General features: G+C 41.9%; 1 protein-coding gene across 9 annotated transcripts in view; it reads right to left on the bottom strand.

The window, feature by feature from the left end:
- Nucleotides 1-2,989: 2,989 nt before the first annotated feature.
- LOC108110387 (DNA N6-methyl adenine demethylase) overlaps nt 2,990-23,436 on the bottom strand; it is a 120,770-nt gene continuing 100,323 nt past the window's right edge. Inside the window, exons 2-12 of one of the 9 annotated variants that reach the window (XM_017219433.2) lie at nt 18,206-19,656; nt 15,426-16,625; nt 11,590-11,763; nt 9,811-11,368; nt 9,427-9,692; nt 9,089-9,317; nt 8,162-8,419; nt 7,965-8,077; nt 7,769-7,849; nt 5,547-5,875; nt 2,990-4,031 (exon numbers count right to left, since the gene is read on the bottom strand). In XM_017219433.2, the coding sequence (XP_017074922.2) occupies nt 3,117-4,031; nt 5,547-5,875; nt 7,769-7,849; nt 7,965-8,077; nt 8,162-8,419; nt 9,089-9,317; nt 9,427-9,692; nt 9,811-11,368; nt 11,590-11,763; nt 15,426-16,584 (5,082 nt within the window). In that variant the 5' untranslated portion in view covers nt 16,585-16,625; nt 18,206-19,656 and the 3' untranslated portion in view covers nt 2,990-3,116. Of the gene's footprint in view, nt 4,032-5,532; nt 5,876-6,549; nt 6,900-7,768; nt 7,850-7,964; nt 8,078-8,161; nt 8,420-9,088; nt 9,318-9,426; nt 9,693-9,810; nt 11,369-11,589; nt 11,764-12,608; nt 13,158-15,425; nt 16,626-17,842; nt 18,124-18,205; nt 19,657-23,436 lie in introns of those variants that run through there. The other 8 variants (XM_017219425.2, XM_017219430.2, XM_017219424.2 and 5 more) reach the window with 8 other exon arrangements.

Below are 23,436 nucleotides of genomic sequence, written 5' to 3'. Positions count from 1 at the left end.
GGGACATTGGAAAAAGTTATGTTATATACTAATAAAGAAGTGCTAGAAAGCATAATGAATTTAAAAGAGAATCCAAAAAGGGGAATTGGTATTATATCTATCTATCTATCTATCTATGGTATCTATTTGTAGGTTATAATATTTAATAAGAAATGTTTAGCTCGACGGTTAAATTTGCTGTAAATTTTACCATTGAGAATAGCATTTCTTAGCAAGTTTCTTAAGCAACTTTGCTCCACAGTGCAAGTGTGCGATTGTTTTGGTTTGGCGCTCAAAAGTAGGCAATAGTTTCTTTTGCCGCACGTTACAAGCGCACAGAGTTCCTTTTCGTACCCTCATTTTTAAGCCCAATCCACCCACAACTCACGCCTTTGCTCCAACCACTTGGGGACCACCTTCCACCCTTCCCTCCCAGCCATCTGAGTTTTTCCTTATTTATGCAAATGAAATCAATGCTCGCTGACGTATGTGTGTGTTTGTGATTGCGTCAAAAGAATAGAATTTTTCATTTTAAATTACATGCCAGCATATACGAGTTGCTGTGGATGGTGTGTATGTTTGTGCAAAGAAAACTTTTGTTCGTTTGTTTTTGAAGAACTTTTGCATCGAGACTGCGAACTGCAAACTCTGAACTCTGAACTCTGAACCGACCTGAACCGACCTGAACCGAACCACATTAAAGGTAACTATGCAAATATTTTTGCGGCTCACACGAGCAAACACAAACCAAAACCGGACCCGTGAACCCTTTTGGCTTTTTTTTTTTTTTTTGAGTACTTTGAGTGCTTGAGGTGGTAACCAAAAATATTCCATGCTGGTCAATCGGAAAACTAGTAAATTCTCTAGAAACGGGTATTCCCCTCAACATGAAAAGCCCAACCCATCACATCAACATCCCTTGGTTTATCGCTCATTGAAGTTCGCTTTTCGGTTTCGGTTTGCTTCTAATTGTGTGTTCGGCTTTTAGTTTTTGGCAATCACTTAGCCCACCGGTTACTTTGGCCCCCCTTCTGGCCCACCCCAGCTATGTGTGGAATGTCTAATGAAGCCACATAAATCAAGTGGCAGCTAACCGGAGGCCATCCTACTACTGCTCCTGCTCGTTGACCAGCATCCTTCATCGTTTAGCGAGCTTTCAGCCGGATGTCCTTTGGTCAGTGCCAGTGGGCTAATTGAAATTAAAAACGTTGTCAAGAAATTGCTGCGCATTTTTCATTCGATTACCACAGACCCCTCCTAAAAAAAAAGAAAAAGAAAAAAAAAAATCAATTTACCACTGATTTATGCTAATGAAAGAGTCAGAAAATGATAAATTAATGATTAAATAAGTGTTAGCAAAATAATTAAGAAGAATAATATCGATTTTAAACTTATGATATCTGTTTTTTGAAGGAAAAACCATTACTCTATTATTGTGTATATCCTTTATTTGGTATTCGAATTATTTATTTCTTGTAATATTAAAAAAAAAGACAATGATCACATAAAATATTTTTCGGTTGTAAATTACAGAATTTTTTCTTGTCATACAATCCAATATTATATTATATATATATATATATATATTTATATTTTAGATTTATATTTAGTTTAGTGTAATTATTTTTTATCATCGTAATGTAATTACTTCATTTAGTACAATGATTTCTTTTTAAGCCTGCTATTTGTTTTTTTTTTTACTCCTTTCCTTCTCTCATTTAGCTTCCTTGCTTTTAATTTTTTTTTGTTTTCAACTTTTTCGATTTGGTTTTTATTTTTTTAAAATTCGTCTAAATTACCTTGCGGTTTTTGTTTTTTTTTGTTTTTTGGGGGTTTTTGCCTTCTTCGCTCTACGTTTTACTTTCTTTATTTAGTTATAGTTAATTTTAAGATTAGACGTATGACGATACAAAAAAAAAAACGTGACTTTTTGTTCAACTACTTTGTTTACTTAAGCTTATACAATTAGTTTATTACGATTTCGGTTGTCCCGTTTTGCCCTCATTTGGTTGAATGTATTGCACTGAATTTGAATCTACTTTTCTCGATTTTGGTTTGGGTTAATGTTTCTTGCCCGATTTCGTGAAAGGGGTAACATTAAAACTTACGATCCTACAGAAAAGCAGACATCCATATACACACATACTGATATAATCTCTGCATATGTACGCCTCTCTTTTGTTTTCCCGATTATTTATACTCGTATGTATTGCCAACACCTCGTAAACCCAATGTTCTCACTTCCTTTCACACACTTATCAATTATAGTTTTAGATATTCGCTTGATATTACTATTACATTTCAATATTACAAGTACACACAAAAAAAAACAAAAAAAAAGTATTACGATTACATCCACTAAGTTTAGTACTGATTATATTTGCATGTGTATATGTTTGTTGTATGTATTTTACTTAGTTTTTCCACTTTTGGTGTTCGACTTTGCCACTTAACTAAACTTAGCCTGCAGGGGATATGGGCTAGAGGGGTACTAGAATGGAACTTGGTTGGGGATTATTAAATAGTTGCGAATCTCTTGCGTTTCGCATGCAAAAAATTGACCAGACATTAACACCAAACAAATGCCCTACATTTAAACATATATATATATATACTTGGGGTTTTCTATATATATATATATATATATATATATATCGATTTCTATAACTTCTAGTTTTAGTATTTGATACAGACAAAAAAAATTGCAATTTATAATCGAATTACACACTTATATTCGGTTTAACTTTCTTGTTTTTGTTTTTACAGAGTTGCTATTATCAACACACGACGAAAGCGTCTAGGATCTAGGATGTGGAACAGTTCTAAATACTAAGACTGGGACTACCATTGTCCCGACCAACTAAATGGTTAGGTTTCCATGCCTAATAACTAGAGTTTTATGTATATATACTAATGGGGCACATCGCACGGGTTACCCCGACACTCTCTCTCCCAATTGTAATTTTTATAGTCTGCCTTGAAGTCAGGCCTATGAATAACCTCTAACATCTTATTTCTCACTTCTTTTTATTTAAGTATTTACACTTGTCTGAGCCCTGGACGGGATTTGGCTCTATTTTTCATTTTTCCTGGGGGGGGTCATCAGTGTTCTTTTGGGCTTTTGATTTTCAATGTTCTTAAATAGGCGTCGGCATGAGTTTTCCATATTCCTGGTGCATTGTAGGCTTCACCGAGTTATAGACGGGTCGTTCCGTATCCTCCGGCAGGGCATACACATCGGGTGGTACGCAAAGTGATTGAAGTTTCGAGATATACGAGTCGAAGTGCTCGTGTGGATGCGGATGTGCATGAGGATGGGCATGCGGATGGCCGTAGCTGACGGGATGATGCACTGTATAAGGATGATGATGTGGTGGCACTGGTGGAGGTCCTACAGCTCCACTAGATCCTAAAACACCACTGTTGCCTGAGCCACTGCCCTGATGAAGACCAGCACCTATAGCCCCACCACCACCTCCACCACCATACATACCTCCACCAGCGGCAGCAGCCGAACCACCGCCCGAAGACGGTGGCGGTGGCGGCGGCAGGAGTGTGGAATACGCCGCCGCATGCTCTCCACTCACTAGAGATCCTCCGGCCACCAACTGACCACCAGCACCACATACATTATCCAGTCCATGAACCACAGAGCCCGCCGACGAACTGGGCGTGGTCGAACCAGGCGGTGGTGGCGGTGGCGGTAGACGAACATGTTCCAGCAGCGTTATCACATTATTCCTCAGGCTCTCGTAATAGTTATTCAGATTGGCATTGGGTGGGGCTCCTATACTATCAATGGATTGGTTGGGATTGCTGCCAGAACTGGGTGCTAAATTACTGATCGAGTGGTTTAGATCGTTGACATTGGTAGTGCCACCGCCAGTGCTATTGTTGTTATTGTTGTTGTTGCTATTGGTGGTCCCTCCACTGACCGTGGATGTGCCACTGGTGGAACTAACACTGGCGAATGGCGATTGACCGCTGGGCGAGGCCAAAGCCACCGAGGAACGCTGCTGTTGCTGCTGATGACCGCTCAATGGAGAAGCCTCCTAATGTGAAGACAAGACGAAAAAACACATATATGGATGGTTAGTGGTCCAGTGGTTAGTGTGTTGAAGCCCAGACGATGGTCACGAATTGGTTTTCAATTTACTCGATTGGGTGGGGTGGTTTCCCGGGGTACATAAACCCCTGCTCATGTGCCACATATGTGTATTGGAATTCCAATAAGAACGCGCCATCACACACAGAAGTGGAAAAAAATGGGGAAATGGGGTTGGGTGAAAGTAAGAAAACAAAAAAAAAATACGTAAAGAGACGAATCCTGAACGAAGCCAACACGAACACCGGAGGCAGAAAGAGAAAGATACAGGCTCGAGTAAGTGAGCGAGAAAGACAGGGCGCTAGAGGGAGTGAGTTTTTTCGGAGTTTTTGGGGGCCTGGGGGTGCCCCAAAAACACAAAGGTTAATGCTGCGTCGACGTCGCTGCCGGCGCCTTTGTAGCACAGTTATTGCTGCCCCGCCGTGGACTTGTTCTCATTTCTTATTTTTTTTTGCTTTCGCCCCATTTCCCAGGCTTTTAGGAGCAAATCGAATACCGTCCTGCGATTTGTTGGCGCCTCGTTGTTGGGCTGCAACATGGCCTGCGCATGACCAGCGCGCACACACAGACGTGGGTGCGGGTGCTGGTGTATGTGTGTGTATGTGGCTTAGGGGTGTGTGCCTCCTGCCCCTGACGCCGCCGATTCTGATTCGCCGCCCGATGCAGTGAAGATGCAACGTCACCGATTGGCTGATGTCAACAGGGGTAGAGTGAATTGCATCGCATTCCGGGTGGATTTATTACACAAAAAAAAAATGTAATTCTCGATAAGATAGTATGATGGATGTCATTCAAAATAAATATAATAGATTAATTTCCAACTTTCTTTGGCCGCGAAGCTTTACCCGTTTCCTATAATCTTGTCTTTTGGCAGATGTTAGCAGTTGTCTATAACCTTTCTTAAAGTATCCAATATCTGATCCTGTTCTTTTTGAATTATTATTTCGTTTGGTGCTTGGAAATATGAGTTGTTAGGCTTGAAAAATCAAAAGATCCCAGGCAATTTAACGTCTGCGTATGCGGCTGATAAAACTTTTCGTTCGCGCCCTCGTTTTCGACTCAACTTTAGCCTAAGTTTATTTCACTTTACTTAACTTTACTTTACTTTACTTTGTTTCACTTGTTGTTCATTGTTTTTTCGCCGAGTTTTAGAGACGTCCTTGAAAAGTGCCAAGACAAAACTCGCTCAGGTGACGACAGACCGAACTCAAAAAAAAAAACAAAAAGCGATACTATGGGCAAAAAGAACTCCACTCAAAGTCTCGTTTGAGTCGAAAGTTTTAAGGGCGGAGGAGGGCGTAGGGCGTTGGACGGAGGGCGAAGGGAGAAGGGCGGTTATGGGAAATTGGGAGGTGCAAAACTTTCAGTGTGACCATCGTCTGCAAAGTTCGTGCGCTTAGCCTAGTGGGAAATGGACTTGGTCTCATAATTTGTTGCCGTCAACGAACCTGAGCCTACATACCCGATCGCTGGTGCTCAACTGCGACTCCATGGCATTGATATCCGACTTGAGCCGCATCATTTGTGACTCTACACGTGCATTTTCCCGCTGTAGCTCTGATATCTCGGCCTCCAGAGTGTTAAGATCATCGCTGCCAGCGGCTCCAGATGATGGACCACCACCAGATTGATTCTTTTCGGTTATGCCGGTGTTGCTGCTACCGCTGGTGTTATTATTACCGCCGGTACTGCCGCTACTGCTACTGGTGACCCCGATGCCGACATTAAGACCAAGTCCCACGCCGACACTGCTCCCTACGCCGCCCATAACAATATCCAGACCGCTGCCGCCTGTTCCAAGTGAAGAGAAGGGCAATGCAGAGGCTCGTTAGTGGATGGTACGGTCCTACGATCTATGATCATAATGCTGTAATGTCTTTTCTCTTTTTTTTTTTTTTTTTTTTTTGTTTTCTTCGATCTGTGGGATCGTCTGGCATTCCACGGTTCGTCAATGTGCGCGTGTGCTAGCAACTCAATTGGCACTAGTGTGAGTTGGTGTGAGTTGGTGTGGTGTGTGGATGGTGTGAGTCACATTTAGTAGAAACGACAAGTGATGAGGACTCCTTAAACCTAGCTGTAAGCGGTATAGCCCTTAGCGTCAATCATGCAATACCTGACAGACCCCAAAAGCCGCTGCATCGTTTACAACTAGGCTTAAGTTTTGTTGTTAAGAAGTGGAAACCCTTTGAAAGGGGCTAAGTAAAGTGCAATTGATCACAGTATGTGGTACAATCACAGATTATAGACAAAAGTTGATTTGTCAGAATCAATTTAGTTACATTGGAAGTAATATTAGATCAATAAGTATAATATTTGACTCAAAGTGTGTGTGCATCATGAGTGTTAAGTGTTCGTGAATGAGTGGTGTTGATTGATTGGTGGTTTTAAGTGGACTTTAATCATCTTTTCTTAGGGCTTACCTTGATCGACAGACTCCCTGGCAATTTTTGTATGTACATATATTATATATTTTTTTTGTATATTTGGATTCTCTGATTTGTGTGAGTTGTAGGTATGACAATTTGTGGTCTGTTCGCATTGCTGTCTTTCGGTTTTTATATACAGACACATTGAATTGGTTACTTTTTTTTTAACTTTTTGTTTTTGTTTTAGGGGTTCTTTACTGTATTTAGTTTGTTTATTATTCTGCTGCATTTGGATTTTCATTGCATTTATTTTTGGTTGCTGGTTGTGGTTTCAGTTTCTGTTTCAGTTTCAGTTTCAGTTTCGATTCGGACTGTTTTGACTGCGATTCAGTGGTTATCGTTTTCTATTTACAGTAGATACTCGGCACCGATACAAAACGTTGCGTAATCTAAAAGAAAACGTCAACAAAAACGACATGAAACGAAACGAAAAGAAGAAACATAGAATTAAATTAGAATTAAAACTAGGAATTTAATTGTTTCTTTCTCTTTTGATCAGCTTCTTTGTTGCTTTTGCTTTGCTTTGTTTCTCTTGTTCGTAAGTACACACACACACAAACACACACACACACACATGCATTTTTGGGTATGCTTGCGTGTGTGTGTGTGTGTGTGTGTGTTATTGGATATTAACGGGTTCTTGTTATGTACCGGGTTTATCGGGAGGATTTTCAGAGGATATTTCGAGTGAGTGGTTGGTTTTGCGGGGGAGTTGGTGTTGTCAGAGGTTTAGGGATTTCGAAGGATTTCGAAACTTAATGAAAATTTGTTAGATTTCTTATTATTTTTTTTTTTTTTCTTGAAATTCTTTTTGTGTTGCATTTTCCGAAACCAAAACCAAAAATAAAGTTATTTCTTGTTGAATATTTGTATTTTGTTTTTCATTGCTATTGATACTTTCTTTTCTTTTTTTTTTCGTTTGACTTTAGCACACGCACACAAAATTCCAACCGAAAATGTTTCAAGACAAAAAGCGTGCAACACCAAAGAAGAAGAATACAATCTTTTGCTGTCTTTCAAATTATTATTACTATTTTTTTTTCAATGAAACCGCCGATTATTATTATTGTTCTTCTTGATGGGCGTTGCCAACTTTATGACAAGGCCATTATAACCCAATCCCCTTTTTTCGATCTTGAAGGGATATATGGTATATTAGCCTTGGGCCCAGTTCATAACAGAAAAAAAAAAACACGCAAGAGAGAGACAGCGAGAGAAAAGGAGAGCGAGATGAAGCGTCTAAGATCGGGGCACTCACCTGTATAACCTTTGGGATAGACCATGGTGACCTCATCGAACTTGGGCTTCTTGATACCCTGGCTGCCCACCGTAGTGCAGGCTAAAAAAAATTATAAAAATAGTTGGAAATTGATGGGTTTTATTTTTTATATTATTTATTAAAGTTAAAAACACCGTCTTAACATTCATCTTGGTTATCATCAGACTTTACTTACCATCAAACTTCATGGCCGTGGCAGCTGCCACAGCGGCCTTGTGCTGTTCTACAGTGCCGCCGGCTTCCAGGACACGCATCTTGTTTCGATTGGCAATCGGACAGCCCGAAGCGCTTAAGAAAAAAACAAATCGTTATGCCACCATTAGCTACAGTCCCATCCATCATTAATTCAAAACCAAGACCTGAAGTACTTACCTTCTGTGGGAGAGGAACTTGCCGGTGGAATGGCCAGAGCCATCGCATCCCGGAATGGGACAACGTAGGGGTTCCGAATCCTGGCCATCGCGTGGCTTACTCTTCGGTTTATTGGCTCTTGGACAGCCAGAGAGGCTGCGATGTGAGGAGTAGTTGCCTGTCACGTGTCCAGAGCCATCGCATCCGGGCGTTGGGCACTTGAGCTCCTGCGAGTGCGATTGCAGATGGTTGCGGTCCGAGCGCGAGCAGCCCGTCAATCTGGTAAAAAGAGAATGGGTCGCCGGATTAGTGAATGACTCATACCCAAAGCTAAAACTAAAATCAGGCCAAGTGGCTGCCCACAGATAAGAGAACTCTCCATATGTCTGTGTCTGTTCGTGCGGCTAAGACTTTGGACTTGAAACTTTCGGTTTTAAAGTTTCATTTAATCATGGGGTGGCAGGCAGAGCTGGGCTGGGCTGGTTTTACGACTGCTCTGCGGCCACTTTCAGTCGTAATCATAAATATTAAAGTTTCTCGACCCTGGGCTTTAGTGTCCACACAGGAGGACCGCCGTGAAGGAGTCAAAGCTCTAAACAAGGCACTGCATTTTCTTTGACAACTAAGACTGCGAATCCATAAAGTCGTGGGACTTTAAAGTATCAAACTATTTCAAACTTAAGCTTACGCTTTAGGTTTAAGGTAAAGATTCATAGATAGATCTAACCAATTAGTCAGTTACAAGTGGGTTATAACAAACAAGTTACAGATTTCGATTAGTATTTTAAGGCACTAAAAGGTTAAAACCTCCAGGTGTTGCTGAGACACGTCTCTTTTGACAGAGATGGATTGCGGGAAGAAGAATGTGATGGCCATAACAATTTTTGTCCAATTATTGTATGAATCATTGACCACCCTGGGAAAGAGACTGTCTTCGAGCACACTTACCCGTCCTTGGACTTGTCGTGCTGCGGTATGTGTTGTGGCGGTGGCATCGAGTAGCAGGTGGCCGGACTGGGCGAATATCCGCCGGAAACGGGCGTGGGATACCCACCAGGACCGACGGCAGTGGCATACGGATTACTGCATTGATACGCAGCCGGACCGTAGCCGTGGTATCCTGCTGGCGGATAGTCTGACTGCACCACCATTCCATAGCCGGGATGTGGTGAGTAACCTGTAATGATAGATGGTTCTAAATTTAGCTACTTTTATGTTTGATTTTAAAACTCATAACTGCCAATTTTACAGATGAACTCTTAAGCTCGTTTAACCCATTTACTTACCACTGGGATCACGATACGTTTCGATATAGTGAGAACCACCGCTGTCCGGTGTGGATTCGCGGCTATAGGGACGCGGACCGCTGATGTGGCCCACCAATCCAAAGCCCAGAGGTCGTGGAGGCCCGCTAAAGTCAACCGGTTCCATTTGCGGTGATCTCGGTGGACCACCATTGCCTGGACCCAGAGGTCCTGTCGCTCCACTCACAAAGCCCTGAGCATGACCCACCACCAGGCCATCGGCGCCGTACTGTGGACTCGTAATAATGCTGCGGATATAAAAGAAGTCAAAGTAATGATATTTTAAAATATGTTTTACAAAAATACAGGAGAAATGATATGATATATGAATATTAATATGGTTCATAAGGATTATTAATGACTCACCTGTGGGGTAAACGGGTGACGCTAAGGTCCAACGTTTGTCCCTGAGGACTGGGAACCTGGGGACTGGCTATGTTTGGACTGGCTCCTGGCTGCGGACTGCCGTTGCCCATCCGCTGGGCGGTATACTGGTTGTGCGAGGCTGGCGAATTGAAACCGTGCGGACTGCTGCTCGTAACCGAGGTGGAACCACTTAGATCCACCGCCGGCACACCGCCCACATTGGGTGCGGGTGAGCTGCTCTGTTTGCCGTGCTGTTGTTGCTGCTGCTGTTGTTGTTGCTGCTGGTGGTGTTGCTGCTGCTGCTGTTGCTGTTGCTGCTGCTGCTGTTGTTGTTGCTGCTGCTGCTGTTGATTTTGGTAGGCGGCTGCTGCAGCTGCTGCTTGAGCAGCGGCCATTTTAACCGATAGATTAATAGCCGAAAAGCCCGGCGGCAGTGGCCCCATTGTGGGATCATAATGATACATGGGCCGAGGATATAAAGGCTGCCCGCCATTGGCCAACTCATCGTGCTCCGCCTTGGCCAGCATGAGTTGCTGCTCCTGAAGATATTTCTGCTGTTGGGCCTGCATCTCATCGGTGGTTTGGGGCAGATAATGATAAGCAGCCGCTGCCGCAGAAGCACCTGCTGCCGTCGCCGCCGTTGCTGCTGTTGCCCTTTGACCGTTGCTGGGACAACAGACGCCGCTGGGATCGTAACGCTCGAAACCAGCTCCGCTGGCCGCCGTTACTGCATCTACCGTAAAGGCTGGCGAGCTGAGGGAACTCAGCGAGACGGGCGGATGTGGATGTGGATGTCCGGGATGTGGATGCGGATGTCCAGGATGTGCTTCATAGGCGCTTCTCGCCGTACCAGGCGACAGTTCACCTCCGTTGGGTGCCATTAGTTCGCCGCTTGGTCCGACACTTACATGGCTTTGAGCATAGCGCATTTGTTCATATTGCTGTTGCCGCTCGTCGGCCTGTTGCTGCTGCTGTTGCTGTTGCTGGTGTTCCGAGTGATAAGTGGCTGAAGGATCAGGCACATCGTTGCCTTCTATGAACGGTCCTCTCTGCTGATGCAATGTATGTTGCTGCTGCTGTTGTTGCTGCTGCTGCTGCTGCTGCTGTTGTTGTTGTTGCTGCTGCTGCTGTTGTTGCTGTTGCTGTTGCTGCTGGTGATGGCCATGAGGATTGAGATGTGGCTGATGCGGCGGACTTTGCAGACCCACAAAGCGACTCAGATGCGGTGCATGCAGGTTGTTCTCACCATTCGAGGCAGTTGTACCGCTTGCCGAACCAGAACGCGGCGCTTGAGAGGAGGCCGCTGAAGATGGTGCGGCGGGAGCGGGCGCTGCCGCATCCCCCGAGAGATACGAGTGCATGGGGCTCTTATTATACTCCGATTTGATACTGGCTACGGGACTATATTCCGATTTGATAATCGGCATCGTTGTGGTGCCGCTCAGTTTCGTGCTATTATTGTTAATGCAGTTGCTGTTGTTATTGTTCAGATAGTGATTGGAGGCCAGCTTCAGTTTGTCCAACGGATGCAGCTCCTTTTCATGTTTGTCCAGATCGGCTAGAGAGTGCGAAAAAGAGCAGACCAAGACATGGAGCGATAGAACAGAGAAAAGGGCGTTAAAGTAGATAGCAAAGGAATGTGAAATTTTCAAAATATTAGATGGGGGGATTGATTTCGTTCACACACAGTCGGCTGAGTTGGTTGGCTTGGCTTGGATGCTCAAATAGCTCAATGGTTCTAGTTTTAGCTGAAGGAGTGGCAATAGTAGAATGGTTCACCTGCTGTTGCTGCTAGTGGTGCTGCCGCTGGACGGCGGCTGGTTCCGACGGAGCGCCTTAAAGCCCGCGGACAGCCGGAGAGGCTGCGGTGCACGCTGCGATGCGGCTGCACATGGCCACGACCATTGCAACCGGGCGTGGGGCATTTCAGGATCTGCTCGTGCAAAGCCAGCACTGCAAGTGCATGGGAATTATTTCAATTTCAAACGATCTGAGAGATCAGCGGTAATGGCACGACTACAACAACAAGGCATTCCACAGTCAGGGACAGAGATAGAGAGACAGACAGAGAGAGAGAGAGAGAGAGAGAGAGAGAAAAGCCAGAAAGAACGAGACAGAGAGCTTCAAGATCCTCTATCAGGTCAAGTCATTAAACACTCCGTAAGGAGATCCCGTAGAATCTAGTCCATCATACTAATGCTAATTGCTAAGCTACATGCAATTTTATAAATAGAATTAAGGATGGAACTTTATCACTTTTGTTAAACTTTAGATTCTTCTAAGATCATGCAAGAAAAAAAGGATAGTAATAAGCCTCTTCTGTTTTGGATTATTAAACTTTTAAATAATAAATTACAGATCACACAATAATTGCAGAAGATTGTTGCTAAGAGAGTTCTACAAGGCGTATCCTTTCATCCTTAAAGATTAAGCAGTTAATATTAATCTAGGTAGCAACATGTATTTAATACCTCATTTGTGTATTTAATAACTTAAAAATTAGTCTACAAAGTACAACTTTTAGAGGAAAGTTTTAGAGAATCTGAAAGATGAAGGCCGCACAGACACATCGAACATTCACACTCAAGACATGGCTAAGAGGTACACAGGAGAAAAGAACAGGAGAAAGGAGAAAAGAACAGGAGACAGGTTGACAGTTATGAGACAGAAAGAGAGAGACAGAGTTGTAGAAAGATTGACAGACAGAGATAGAGCGAGCGACTACTAGGCATACATGGCCATGCGAAACGGAAGTACTTTTCTTTTGTTTTTTTTTTTGTATTCTTAAGAAAACTTACATTCTGTGGTTACTTTATCGCGCTTCGGACAACCCGACAAACTGTCAAGGTTCCAATAATGGCAGATCGAGAAGTATATATATTTAGAGAAAAAGAGATAGAGATGGAAAGTTTGTTTTTGTATGAGAGAAAAGGACAAATTCCAAAAGGCTCTATATACATGGATGGGTACCTGCGATGATGCGAATACAATCCAGTGACATGTCCTTGGCCCGTACAATGCGGTGTGGGGCATTTGGCGCCATCTACAATTAACCAATTAACAGTAAAAACTTAAATTCAACGAGGAGAAACCAGGACGAGGTCGATAGGCATGCATATATGCTATGCCATATACTAAGACAGTTGGAATGGGTGAATGGGGGTGAATATTTTCTAATTAATTATATGGCAGGCGACAGCGAGAGACAAGTTGACGTAGAAGCCCGTAGGAAAAACGCCTAAAAAAACAGCTAGGCAATAGAAGGAGTAGCAATAGCATCATCATCAACAACAACAACAACAGCAGGCAACACGAATTCTTTTACCCTAAATAATTAATTAAAATTTGATGGAAAACAGCTTTGCATTATTTACTTTAAAAAGCTCAGGCGCGCACACACACACACACATGACAGTCAGCCGAAGGGAATGTTGGGTTGGGGGTTTTCGAGACAGCTTCAAAAATCAAAAACCCAACCAAACCAAACCAAACCAGACCAGACCCAAAAAACTTGGTCGCTTTCTAAGCGCAACTCCTCGAAGATAAAATACCAAACCCCCTCTTCTTGCTATACATATATATTATAATGTATGATGTGCGTGATATACGGGGGGGTTGGTTAATGAAATATTTTTCGAAATATTTTACTAAGGTTTTTGTCTATTACGTGGCTGGGCAAAATGTCAAACTGCAGCTGCCGGAAAAGCAAGCAAGCAAGCAAGCAAGCAAAGGTAAAAGGACCGACTCGTCTCTAATTAGAATTTAATTAAAATAAAGCCAACGGAGTTGGAGGCTCTAAAGTGTTTGTGCATTAGAAAATGTTCATGTGTGTATAGAACAAAAAAAAAAAAAAAAAGAGAAAAGGTACATAAGGAAAACTAAAGATTGAGAGGAGTCTAGAAACCAGACACACACCGAACACTCACACAGCACACCCACACACACACACCCTCTGAAGAGTTAAGCCTAATAAGCCACATTAGCAAAGAGGCTAAAACAATAACAATACGGCTTTGCCATACGCTAATGACTTATTACGTATACGCAGCAGCGTGAGTTTTAGATGCTTAGGCTTCCGTCAACTATTTAAAAAGTCATTCAAATTATATGAATACCAAAGACATACGCACACGCAGGATGAGGAGCTCTTCTGGCTTCTAGTTCCTGGTTCGTGGCTCCTGGTTCCTGGCTGAGCATACTGAGCATATTAATGCCAAAACATAATGACAAAATAAATATGCAAAAGTGGTTTTTGAAGGAAAACGTGCTCATAATGCTTTATATCTAATCATGCCACACCCACTTACCCCGCCTACACATCCCCTGCCATCGTCATCGTCGTCGTCGTAGTCGTCTATGGAAATTGTGGAAATTGTACTGCAAAATTAGTAGAAGGCAAAGCTCAAGGCTCAGGCACTCAACCAAAAGATGTCTGTCCATGTGTCTCAGCGTTGTGTGTGGCATAAAGGGTTTACAAGCCATTAGTTGTTGTGCGCTCCAAAAACCCCAACCCCCCGCAATACCTCCTCCAACCTTCAATTCCATCTTCAAACCAAAAATATAAACGGCCCCTCTCCCCTTACCGATCCCAATTTCATAACGACAAAATCGCTTAATGTCTTTTTGGCTGCTGAATGAGCTGCAAAAAGGGTTTTATTTTTAGATATGTGGGGGCTATGGAGCAGGGGGGTCGGTCTCTGTGCAAATAATAATAACAACAAATGCCAGCGGTATAATAATCGTCATAATGTTGCCTATTACGCAGGCAAATTGAGTGTCTATCTGGGGTATTTTTTAGGGCAATGATCATTCACGCGTATCAATCAAATCAGAAGGAATCAATCATACATACTATCTCTCTCTCTCTATTTCTTACTCTCTCTTAGTCTCTGTCTTTCTTAAGGGGGAAAGAGGTGGTTGTTAGTAGGTTGGTTTTGGTGGGACGTTGGGGCGTTTGGGGACAGGGGACTTTGTTCTGATTTTGCCAATTGAAGTGGTAAACTCAATGCAACAAGAAGTCTCGCACATCAGCCGATCGATCGATCAGTCGAGCCGAAAACGGAAACTCAACCGAACCACAACGAATCGCTGGTGAATTAGCTGCCCAACACTGCACTGGACTGTACTGCATCCATTGATGGACTAACAGGTTCACATTGCTGTTTACAGAACTGTTTCTAGTTTTATCTTTATGCGGGTTTTACTTATTAATGTTTATATAACTATTCTTAATGGATCGTTTTTGGTTTATAGGATGACAAACTGATACGTTGTTATATATAAAACTCTTCACAAATTCAGGATATTGTTTAGCTATGAACTGCTTACTGCTTAAAAAGCAATCACTATGCTATTTACAACACTCTTTTTAAGATCCTCTTAACATTAGTTATAAATCACTAATTCACACTTAAAAGCAGTTCTGTTTACAGCGTTGTTTAAGTTCTGATAGTGGCTCTGCTTTCCTTTTTCTAGGAAGATCACACAGCACTTGTATTTGCCAAGTCACAGTACAGTTCGACGGGTTTCAGCGAGGCGGCACACCAACTCATCACAGTCAACTGGGAAAATCACTCTCTCTCTCTTTTTATGGCTTACTATTTGGGACCACTTACCGCGATTCTGGCTGCCCGGTGAGTAACTGGGTGCCGGTGTCGAAGGTGTTGAAGGTCCTGCCGCTGGTATCGCTGCCGCCGGACTGCCGGCCGCTGTCGATGGAGGCGTGGCCACGAGCGGTACACCAACAACGCCCTCACGCGATGCAATGTCCTGCATCACAGAAGCCGCACGACTACCAATGCCTGCCGGCTGAAGAATCGTATACTGTTTGCCATCGGCCATCGGTTCCTTGGGCCGCTGCTTATCGCCTATCTGGCTGGCAATATCGAAGGCGGCACTAAGTTGCTGATGTTGTTGCTGTTGTTGTTGACTGGCGGCGGCAGCAGCGGCATAACCATAATAGGCCAGTCCGGCGGCTGATTCCGCTGCAGCGGCCGCATTATAGGCGCTATAATGGGCATGAGCGGCGGCCACATAATTCCGTTTGATGATATCGATCGGTGGCTTGAAGGCCGATGCTGCCTGGGCATAGACTCCCTGTCCAGAGGCCGACGAAGAGGTATCTTCCAGTTCGGGATCCTGCTCCTGATCGGGTGACTTCTTGCCAAGTGCCAGATGGGCGGCACTACCATTTCCAATACTGGCAGCATTAAGACGCGCCTGGTCGTTCTCCTTTTGTCTGTGGAAACGTGAGAAGAGCGTAGGATTTGGATTTGGTGAGCTGGTTTGGATGGCAAGGCTGCTATTGGTGATGGCCTCATACTTTTGTTTCTCCTCGAAGAGATTCTGGAAGGGTGGTGGATTTTCGTCCTGTTCCTGCAGTCGATACAGATTCCCCCTAGAGTCGGGCCAACTGCCCGAGAGGCTTTTCAGGGCGGCCTGTGTCTCACGGATAAGGGTCTCATCATCCTGATCCGCATCCGTATTGCATTTGGCCATTGGTGTGGGCAAACTACCGCAGGTGGGACTCTCCGGACTATCGGCGATGTGACCACCTTGTTTACGTTTCTTTTGTGGCAAATTATTATTATTGCTATTGTTATTGTTATTATTATTATTGTTATTATTATTGTTGATGATCAGATTTGAGTCCTCATCGCGACTGCATCGCTTGCGTCGCTTGATGGAGGTCTCGTGATCGTTGCCATTGGTGTGGTTGCCATTGCTTTCGGACAAGGGCGTGTCCTTTGTGAGGGGCCGCTTGGAAAGAGCCATCTTTTTGGTGGCTATTCCGCTTTTCCGGCCTTTCAATTCCGCTGATCAGATGAAAAGTCAAACAAAATGTAAGCTATATTGTTTCTGGCTCTCTTGATACCGAAGTTGTTTGTGTAAAAACAAAGAAATGGCAACATGATCATTATCATTTTGCAGCTTCAGCAGCCAAAATCCAAGTTAATTTCCTTCTGTTAACGCGTTCGCTTATTGGGGAATCATTTTACCCACCAGACTAAACAAAATCGAAACCATTTTCAGGTTTTGTATCGAAATATTATTTTGAAACCGAACTCAAAATATCTAAACAAAAAACAAATATTTAAACAGACAACCAAATTGTAACCCATACCGCATGATTATTTATTTGGATTTGAAAAAATACACCGCCTTATTATTGTTAAAAAAAAAACTGTATTATAAATATTATACTGGTTAATAAATATTTGATATGATTTTGAACAAGTTAAACCCCCAAAGCGAAGAGTTAAGCTGTGAAACAAATGCTAAAAGTATGTCAGAAGATTTATGTCTTGTTGTCATCATAAAACTTATTGACTTCTGAATTGGTAACAAATTGTTTATGGTCTGTTTTTTTATGCTCCTTTTAATGATACCATAAACTATACATCATGCTATTAAATGACAATAGAAATGATAGTTTTTCGACACCTAAAAGTATGCTAAAAGTGTTGGGGAATTTTTTTCTTTATTTTTATTCAATTTAAGAGACGAAAAGGTAAAATACAAAATCCTCCCTCTGCAGACTTCATTTTTTGTATCCCATATCCTATATGTTTGAGTACCCTTAGTATATAAGCTATAGATATGCCCCATCTAAATATGATAAAATGATATCGATTCTCGATTTGCATTAGCTCAAATTTTCAATTTTGTTTGTCAAATTCTCAATGTGATTATTCTTGTTGCATTGAATTTCTTAAACTTGTTTTCTATATAGTTTTTTTTTTCTTTATTATTTTCCTGTTTGGTTTTTACTTTTTTGTTTGTTTTTCTCGTTCTTGTTGGTTTTTTCTATATATAATATTTTTGTTTTTATTTTGAAATTTTTGCCTTCACAGGGGCAGGGGGGCGGGTCTGGGTGAGGATCAGCATGGTATATAGTATATACAATATATATATATATATTCATATATTTATATATATATATATATATAGACTGTCAGTTTCAGTTCGATAGAAAAATTGCAAGATCTATTGGGGATATTACAAGATTCAAATACTTATATGTGAACTTTACCTATTTGGTGAATTCGGTTTCTGTTTCTGTTTGGATTTCGATTTCGATTTTGTTTTTGATTTTGTTGTCTTAGCGATTTAGATTTGGATTTGTTTTTATTTTTTAGTTAAGCACTCTGCACTCTTCTTTGTTAGCCATTCATTCAAGGCCTTCGTTTGTTTATTTTGCTGATAATGATGTGACTGCTGGCTGATTATGCTGATGCTTTGCCTCTTTGTTATTCAACACAAACACACTCCGAGTTTTATAGTTGCATATAGATAGATGTAGGATATATCTCACTAATACAAAAAAAAAAAAGTATAAGCCAAACTAAAACTGGGTAAAGAACAGTAACAAAAAACAAACAAACACTGAACTCACTTTTTGTCAACGCGACGGCGGCGAGATCTTCGTATGGAATATCTTTAGAGTTTTGATAAACTTTTAGCCGGCTAACGGTGCGTATACTCGATATCAATTAGACCACGCACTTTCTAGTATTTGTTTATTATTCTGTGTTTTTGCTTGCATTGCATTGCACTAACGGTTTATTATTATTCTTTGTTTTTCTTTTTTCTTTTTTTTTTTTTTTTTTGTAAATTTTGTTTTGTGTTTTGAGAGGGGGGGTTTTGCGCGGCTGCGAAGTTTTTCTTTTAGTTTGGTTGGCGCTGCGAACAAAAAACTTTTGCACTTTTATGCCGCACTCTGGAAAAAGTTTGTGTCCGTCTTCACAGAAAGTTTTTGGGATCTCCGGGCCTGACCATGGAATATGCCCACTCTATATGGCAGCTGCAATAAAAGTCTGGCGTCGCAGCGAGGCGGCGGTGAAGTCCGGACGTCCAAAACCCGACTGCTCGATGCGTTTGGGGTAATAAAATTTTACATCGTCGCCGTTTCAGTCGCCGTTTTTCAGTCGCTGTCGACGTCGACGCACGTTTTCCGAACCCAAAACCAAAAAAAAAAAAGTAAATATTTCGTATCAAGGAGACGAGGGAAAACCTTCGGGTTTTCGGTTTTTCGGTTTTCGGTTTTCCTATACCCAATATAGGACGGGGAGTTTTTTGTTTTGAGGGGGATTTATGTTCCTTTCTAGCCTGTTCCGTTGTGTACCGATTTTCCAGGCGGAACGTGCGTCTCTACCTGTTCTAAGTTCGCTGCCAACTGACAGTTTTCCAAAGTTGTCGAACTTTCGAACGCACTGAAAATTGCAGTCGACGTCGCCGTTGCCGTTACCGTCGCCGTTTTTCGGAGTAAAAGCCGAAGTGAAACCTTCTCATCCCTTGGCCTCCTTTGTATTACAGTATAACAGTCTGGGAGTCGGCGCACTGAAGGTCATCACCGCGCGTCGCCAACCCCCGTGAATTCCGAAACGGCCAAAAGGAAAAACAGACTGGCTAAAAACCAGGGCGGCTTTTTCGGACAACATATACGTTGTCCTCGGAGCAGCGACGCCGGCAGCAGCAGCCCACAACAAATGACTTTATCCCGTCGACGACGACTCAAGTGCAGGGATTTTCTCCGTAACCAACAGTCCGTCGTCCATCGCCCATCGTCCATCGTCCAACGAAGATCGCTCAAAGATTCAGATCCAGATGCAAAGATTTCACCAACAGATTGAAATCCAGAGCTGGTAAAAGCCATTAGTGCACCTGAGGCATTTTCCAGCCGGTGATTCAAGCATTGCATCTAAGTCGCCGATCGCCAGTACTATTACCTCGATTATTCGTCGGCATCATGAAACATCAATCATCGGAATCGGAATTCTCACAGCTGGCTGTTTTGAGTGCGCGAATGTGTTTTTTTTTTTCCCCCAGTTCAGTGATTAAGGGGTTCTGCAAATTAAAAAAACGGAGACTAATTAGGGGAATATATATATTTGTTTAATGTAAAGTGATTTAAACAATGTTTATGTTTCAGCTCTTTGTGATATTTTCTTTTTGTTTCATTTGAATTTATTGATTGAAGATCACAATTAAACTTATCTATATGCCTTTGTCTTTTCTTGTCTTTAACGTTTTTATAGAAATATATTTATTTATGTTTTGTTTACTCAAAAGATCTAAAACCTTTGTAAATTTCAGAATTATTTAATTTTTTTTTACTAGTTTTGAGTTTAAGAAAACTAAAATTTAAAACAAAAACATTTTATTTACAAAGTTAGATGGCCAGGTAGGGAGGTTTTAAGTTCTCAATCCTGGCAAGCCGAAAGATCAAAATTTCTTTTAGCCAAAGAAGTCGTCGGCTAATAGTCGTAAGCTTTTGCAGTTTACAGTTCCTTATTTAAAATAAAATTTGCAAACAATCTGTATATAAATTTTGAAAAAAGGAGACAATTTTTTCTTCTCGATTGTTGAAACCCTTGTACCCCTTAAAAATTTTAAAAAAAATAAATGACAACAATTTTTTACAAATTTTATAGGCTCAAAAATTAATGAAAGAAAAAGCTTTCCTTTTTGAAATAAAACCTTGTTTAAATATCCTATCAAGGTTTTATATTTAAAAATTTAACAAAAATGGGCAAAAATTTCAAGTCGAGCAGTTTTTATTAGTTAGTTGAATTTACATTTCTATTTATTAAATATTTGCCTATATTGTTTTAGCGTAAGATCTGTATTTTACAATTTCTTTGAAGGCGTTTTAGTTTGAGACTTGTCATGGCATAGATTCGTTAGATGGATTTAAATACAAAAAACCCTCTAAAAAATCCTTAACTTCTTTATCAATAGTTTACTACTGCAAACATAATTTAGAGAACCTTAAGTTGAGGAAGGTAAAAAAGAAGGGGGACTGAAATACGGGTTTATAGAACTAGTTCCTGGGGGGAAAAGGGTTTTCGGTGGCGAAAGAGGAAGCTGCTTGTGAGCGCTGGGCCGTAATTAAAATAATTAAATGTGGAAAAAAGTAATCACAAGATTGAAAAGTAATTTACACATGTAAGCAAACACCAAGCACACATACACATACACACACCTACACGCACGGCACAAACACAGGCATGTGCAGCTTAAACAAATACAGGCGCAAACAAAGCCCGCAGGATATTCGCAAAAGACGCCAGAAGACGGGTTCAAAGAAAGCTAAAAAAAAAATAAAAAAAAAATAAATAAAATAAAGAAAAGGAAAAACCCGCTGAAGAAGCGGAAAAGAGGAAAAACCAGCGTGCCAGAAATTGCCAGGGCAAATGAAAAAGTCAACATTACGAGAAAGCAAAAACACAAAGCTTATGGGAATCTTCAGTTCGGGATCAGGAAGGATGGTTCCCCTACGTACTCCCAAAAAGAAGGGTTTACTTATGGGTGCAGCTGGGATAGTAGCAGGAGGATAAGCAGCCTGAAGCTGGAAGTCTCTCACGTAAACGCAAATGATTTCTCTTATTTCCAAGCAGTCGCGGTTATTTCGTGGTCGGTGGTGGAGGGAGGATGTTAAAAAGTATAAGGGTAACTCTTTCCCTATTGGCATCCATCAAAATTTGCGTGCCTTCGTCTTGCACTTAGACAAAATTATATTATATTAATACAGATTTAACAATTCGTTTGTCATTTTCATTTTATGTTGACTAAAATTCAAATTTAGTTCGATCAAAGTGATATCTATTCTTAACAGATAAATCGATGGACAATGTAAAATATATTTGACTTGAAATAAAGACATTAATACAAAGTAACGCATTAAGAGTTTAATTCCACTGTTTCATATATCATATATAAAATTTTAAAGATTTTTCCATTTTCCATTTTCGTTCAGATGTACCACAGGCAAAGGATAAGAAAAATTTATATGGTGAAAGGTTGGGGGGGTTGAGAAATAGAGAAAGGGTTGGCGGAAGGCCGCGGCTCAGCGGCCACAGACGTTGGCGCAAATCTAAGGACAACAAAAATTAAGTGGCAACAAGAAAATAAGTTACTTTTTGCCTAGACCGATGGGTGGCGGGGGGATTGGCTAAGAAATGGAGTCTAGGAGTGGGCGTGGCACTGGTAGGCAGACAGTCATAGAGAAAGTAAGTAAGTTCCTGGGCCAAGGCAACGAAATGATTGACAGCGCATAATTAAATTAATTGAGTAATCCACTGGCTGGCACACACAAAACGCAAGGGTTGGGGCCATTGAAAAAGTAAGGGTAAAGGGGTTAAGAGGGGGGTTTTGTTAAAGGAGTAAAGGGTTAAATTCCCAGCGGCTGCGGCAGCAGCATTGCACACAAATGTGCCGCTGTTGCGAGGACTCGCGGTTTCTGCCAAGAGAAAGACATTTCCCGTATAGAACACCAACTCTCCTCCCCTTCTCCTCTTCTATATCCTCGAATTTTCCAGCTTTCCACCGACGAACACGAAAAATTCATTTGGGGCTAGTGGTGGCCTTGGCCAAAATCCGGACTGCTGATGGGAATTTCGTGTCCAATCAGGACTTATATATTATTAGAGCCATCAGATCAGAAGACTGCTTAAGTCTTGATTAGAGCTCAATAATTTATTAAAAACTAAAAAAACGAAGAAATTGTAAGAGTAAAGGTTCTAAAAATAAGAAAGTGCCGACATTATTTGGAATTGACCGGCAAATTCCATGACATTTGTGCAAAGTTTTTCACTCTGCCATCTCTAAAAGCATTTCCCGAGCTGCGTCTGCATAATGAGAAACCGCGTCGCGAAATGAGTAAAAACCGAAATTGAAAGAAATAAGCCGGAATGCTATGTGGCAGCTCCCCCTGCTCCTTAACCCCTTGTCGCAGCACACACTTCAGTTCGGGGGGTTTGACTAAGGAGCAGGAGCAGGAGCAAAAGCAGAAGCAGAAGCTCAAGCAGGACCAGGATAAGATGATGGCGGGCTAAGGCGTAGGTGTAGCCATAGCCTGTGGTTTCCTCTTGATGTGAGCCTTTGTCTTGTGATATCGAGTTGCGGGCGTCTTCGTTGTTCATCCAACAACCCCCGCAAAAATGTTGGGGAGCGACGCCTTTGTCTCTGGCGCTTTATTAAAATTAGTAAAAATTTTTGGAAAAAGGTCTGGAAGGGGGTAAGAAAGAGGCAAAACCACTCTCAAGCCATTCAATCCAGCAACGCACCAACCCACCAACCCACCACCCACCGCGGGAGGCCAGTGACAAGTGCCACAATGAGATTGCCGCGGGCAATTGTTTACGAGTATATCGCAAATTAAGTAGGGCTTAAATTTTACAAGCATTTCGCCTTTAAGAGTTAAGTGCTTTTCTGTTTTCGAGCATTCGGTGTTATCGCCACAGTTTTTCCCCTCTTGCCCCAAACCCCTTTTTTTTTTTTTGTGTTGGGCTTTGAGCGGATTTCGGATTTTGATTGCCAGCAATTCGCCCCGGCATCCGTCTTTGACACTCAACACTCTTAGTTGACATTCCGCGTCGGATTCCTGTTCGTGTCTTGGTAGCCTCCTCCCTCCTCCCTCCTCATCTTTTCTATTCTATTCAATCTAAATCCTGGTTCTTTAAGTCCCTGCCACTTGATGGGGTTATTTTTGGAGAGCTTAAGAGAGCGAAATGGGAATAGGATGGCAACTATAAATTATTAAGAAATGTATTTTCGATTAGGAAAGGGTTGTGTTTTCTATTTTAAAGTAATATTTTAATCTGAATAAAATTAACAAAAATATTT

The sequence above is a fragment of the Drosophila eugracilis genome, unplaced genomic scaffold (genome assembly GCF_018153835.1).
Source record: "Drosophila eugracilis isolate 14026-0451.02 unplaced genomic scaffold, ASM1815383v1 contig_2147, whole genome shotgun sequence".
Taxonomy (NCBI): Eukaryota; Metazoa; Arthropoda; class Insecta; order Diptera; family Drosophilidae; genus Drosophila; species Drosophila eugracilis.
The sequence above is the reverse complement of the archived record's forward strand: the minus strand, read 5'-3'. Positions and strand labels throughout refer to the sequence as shown.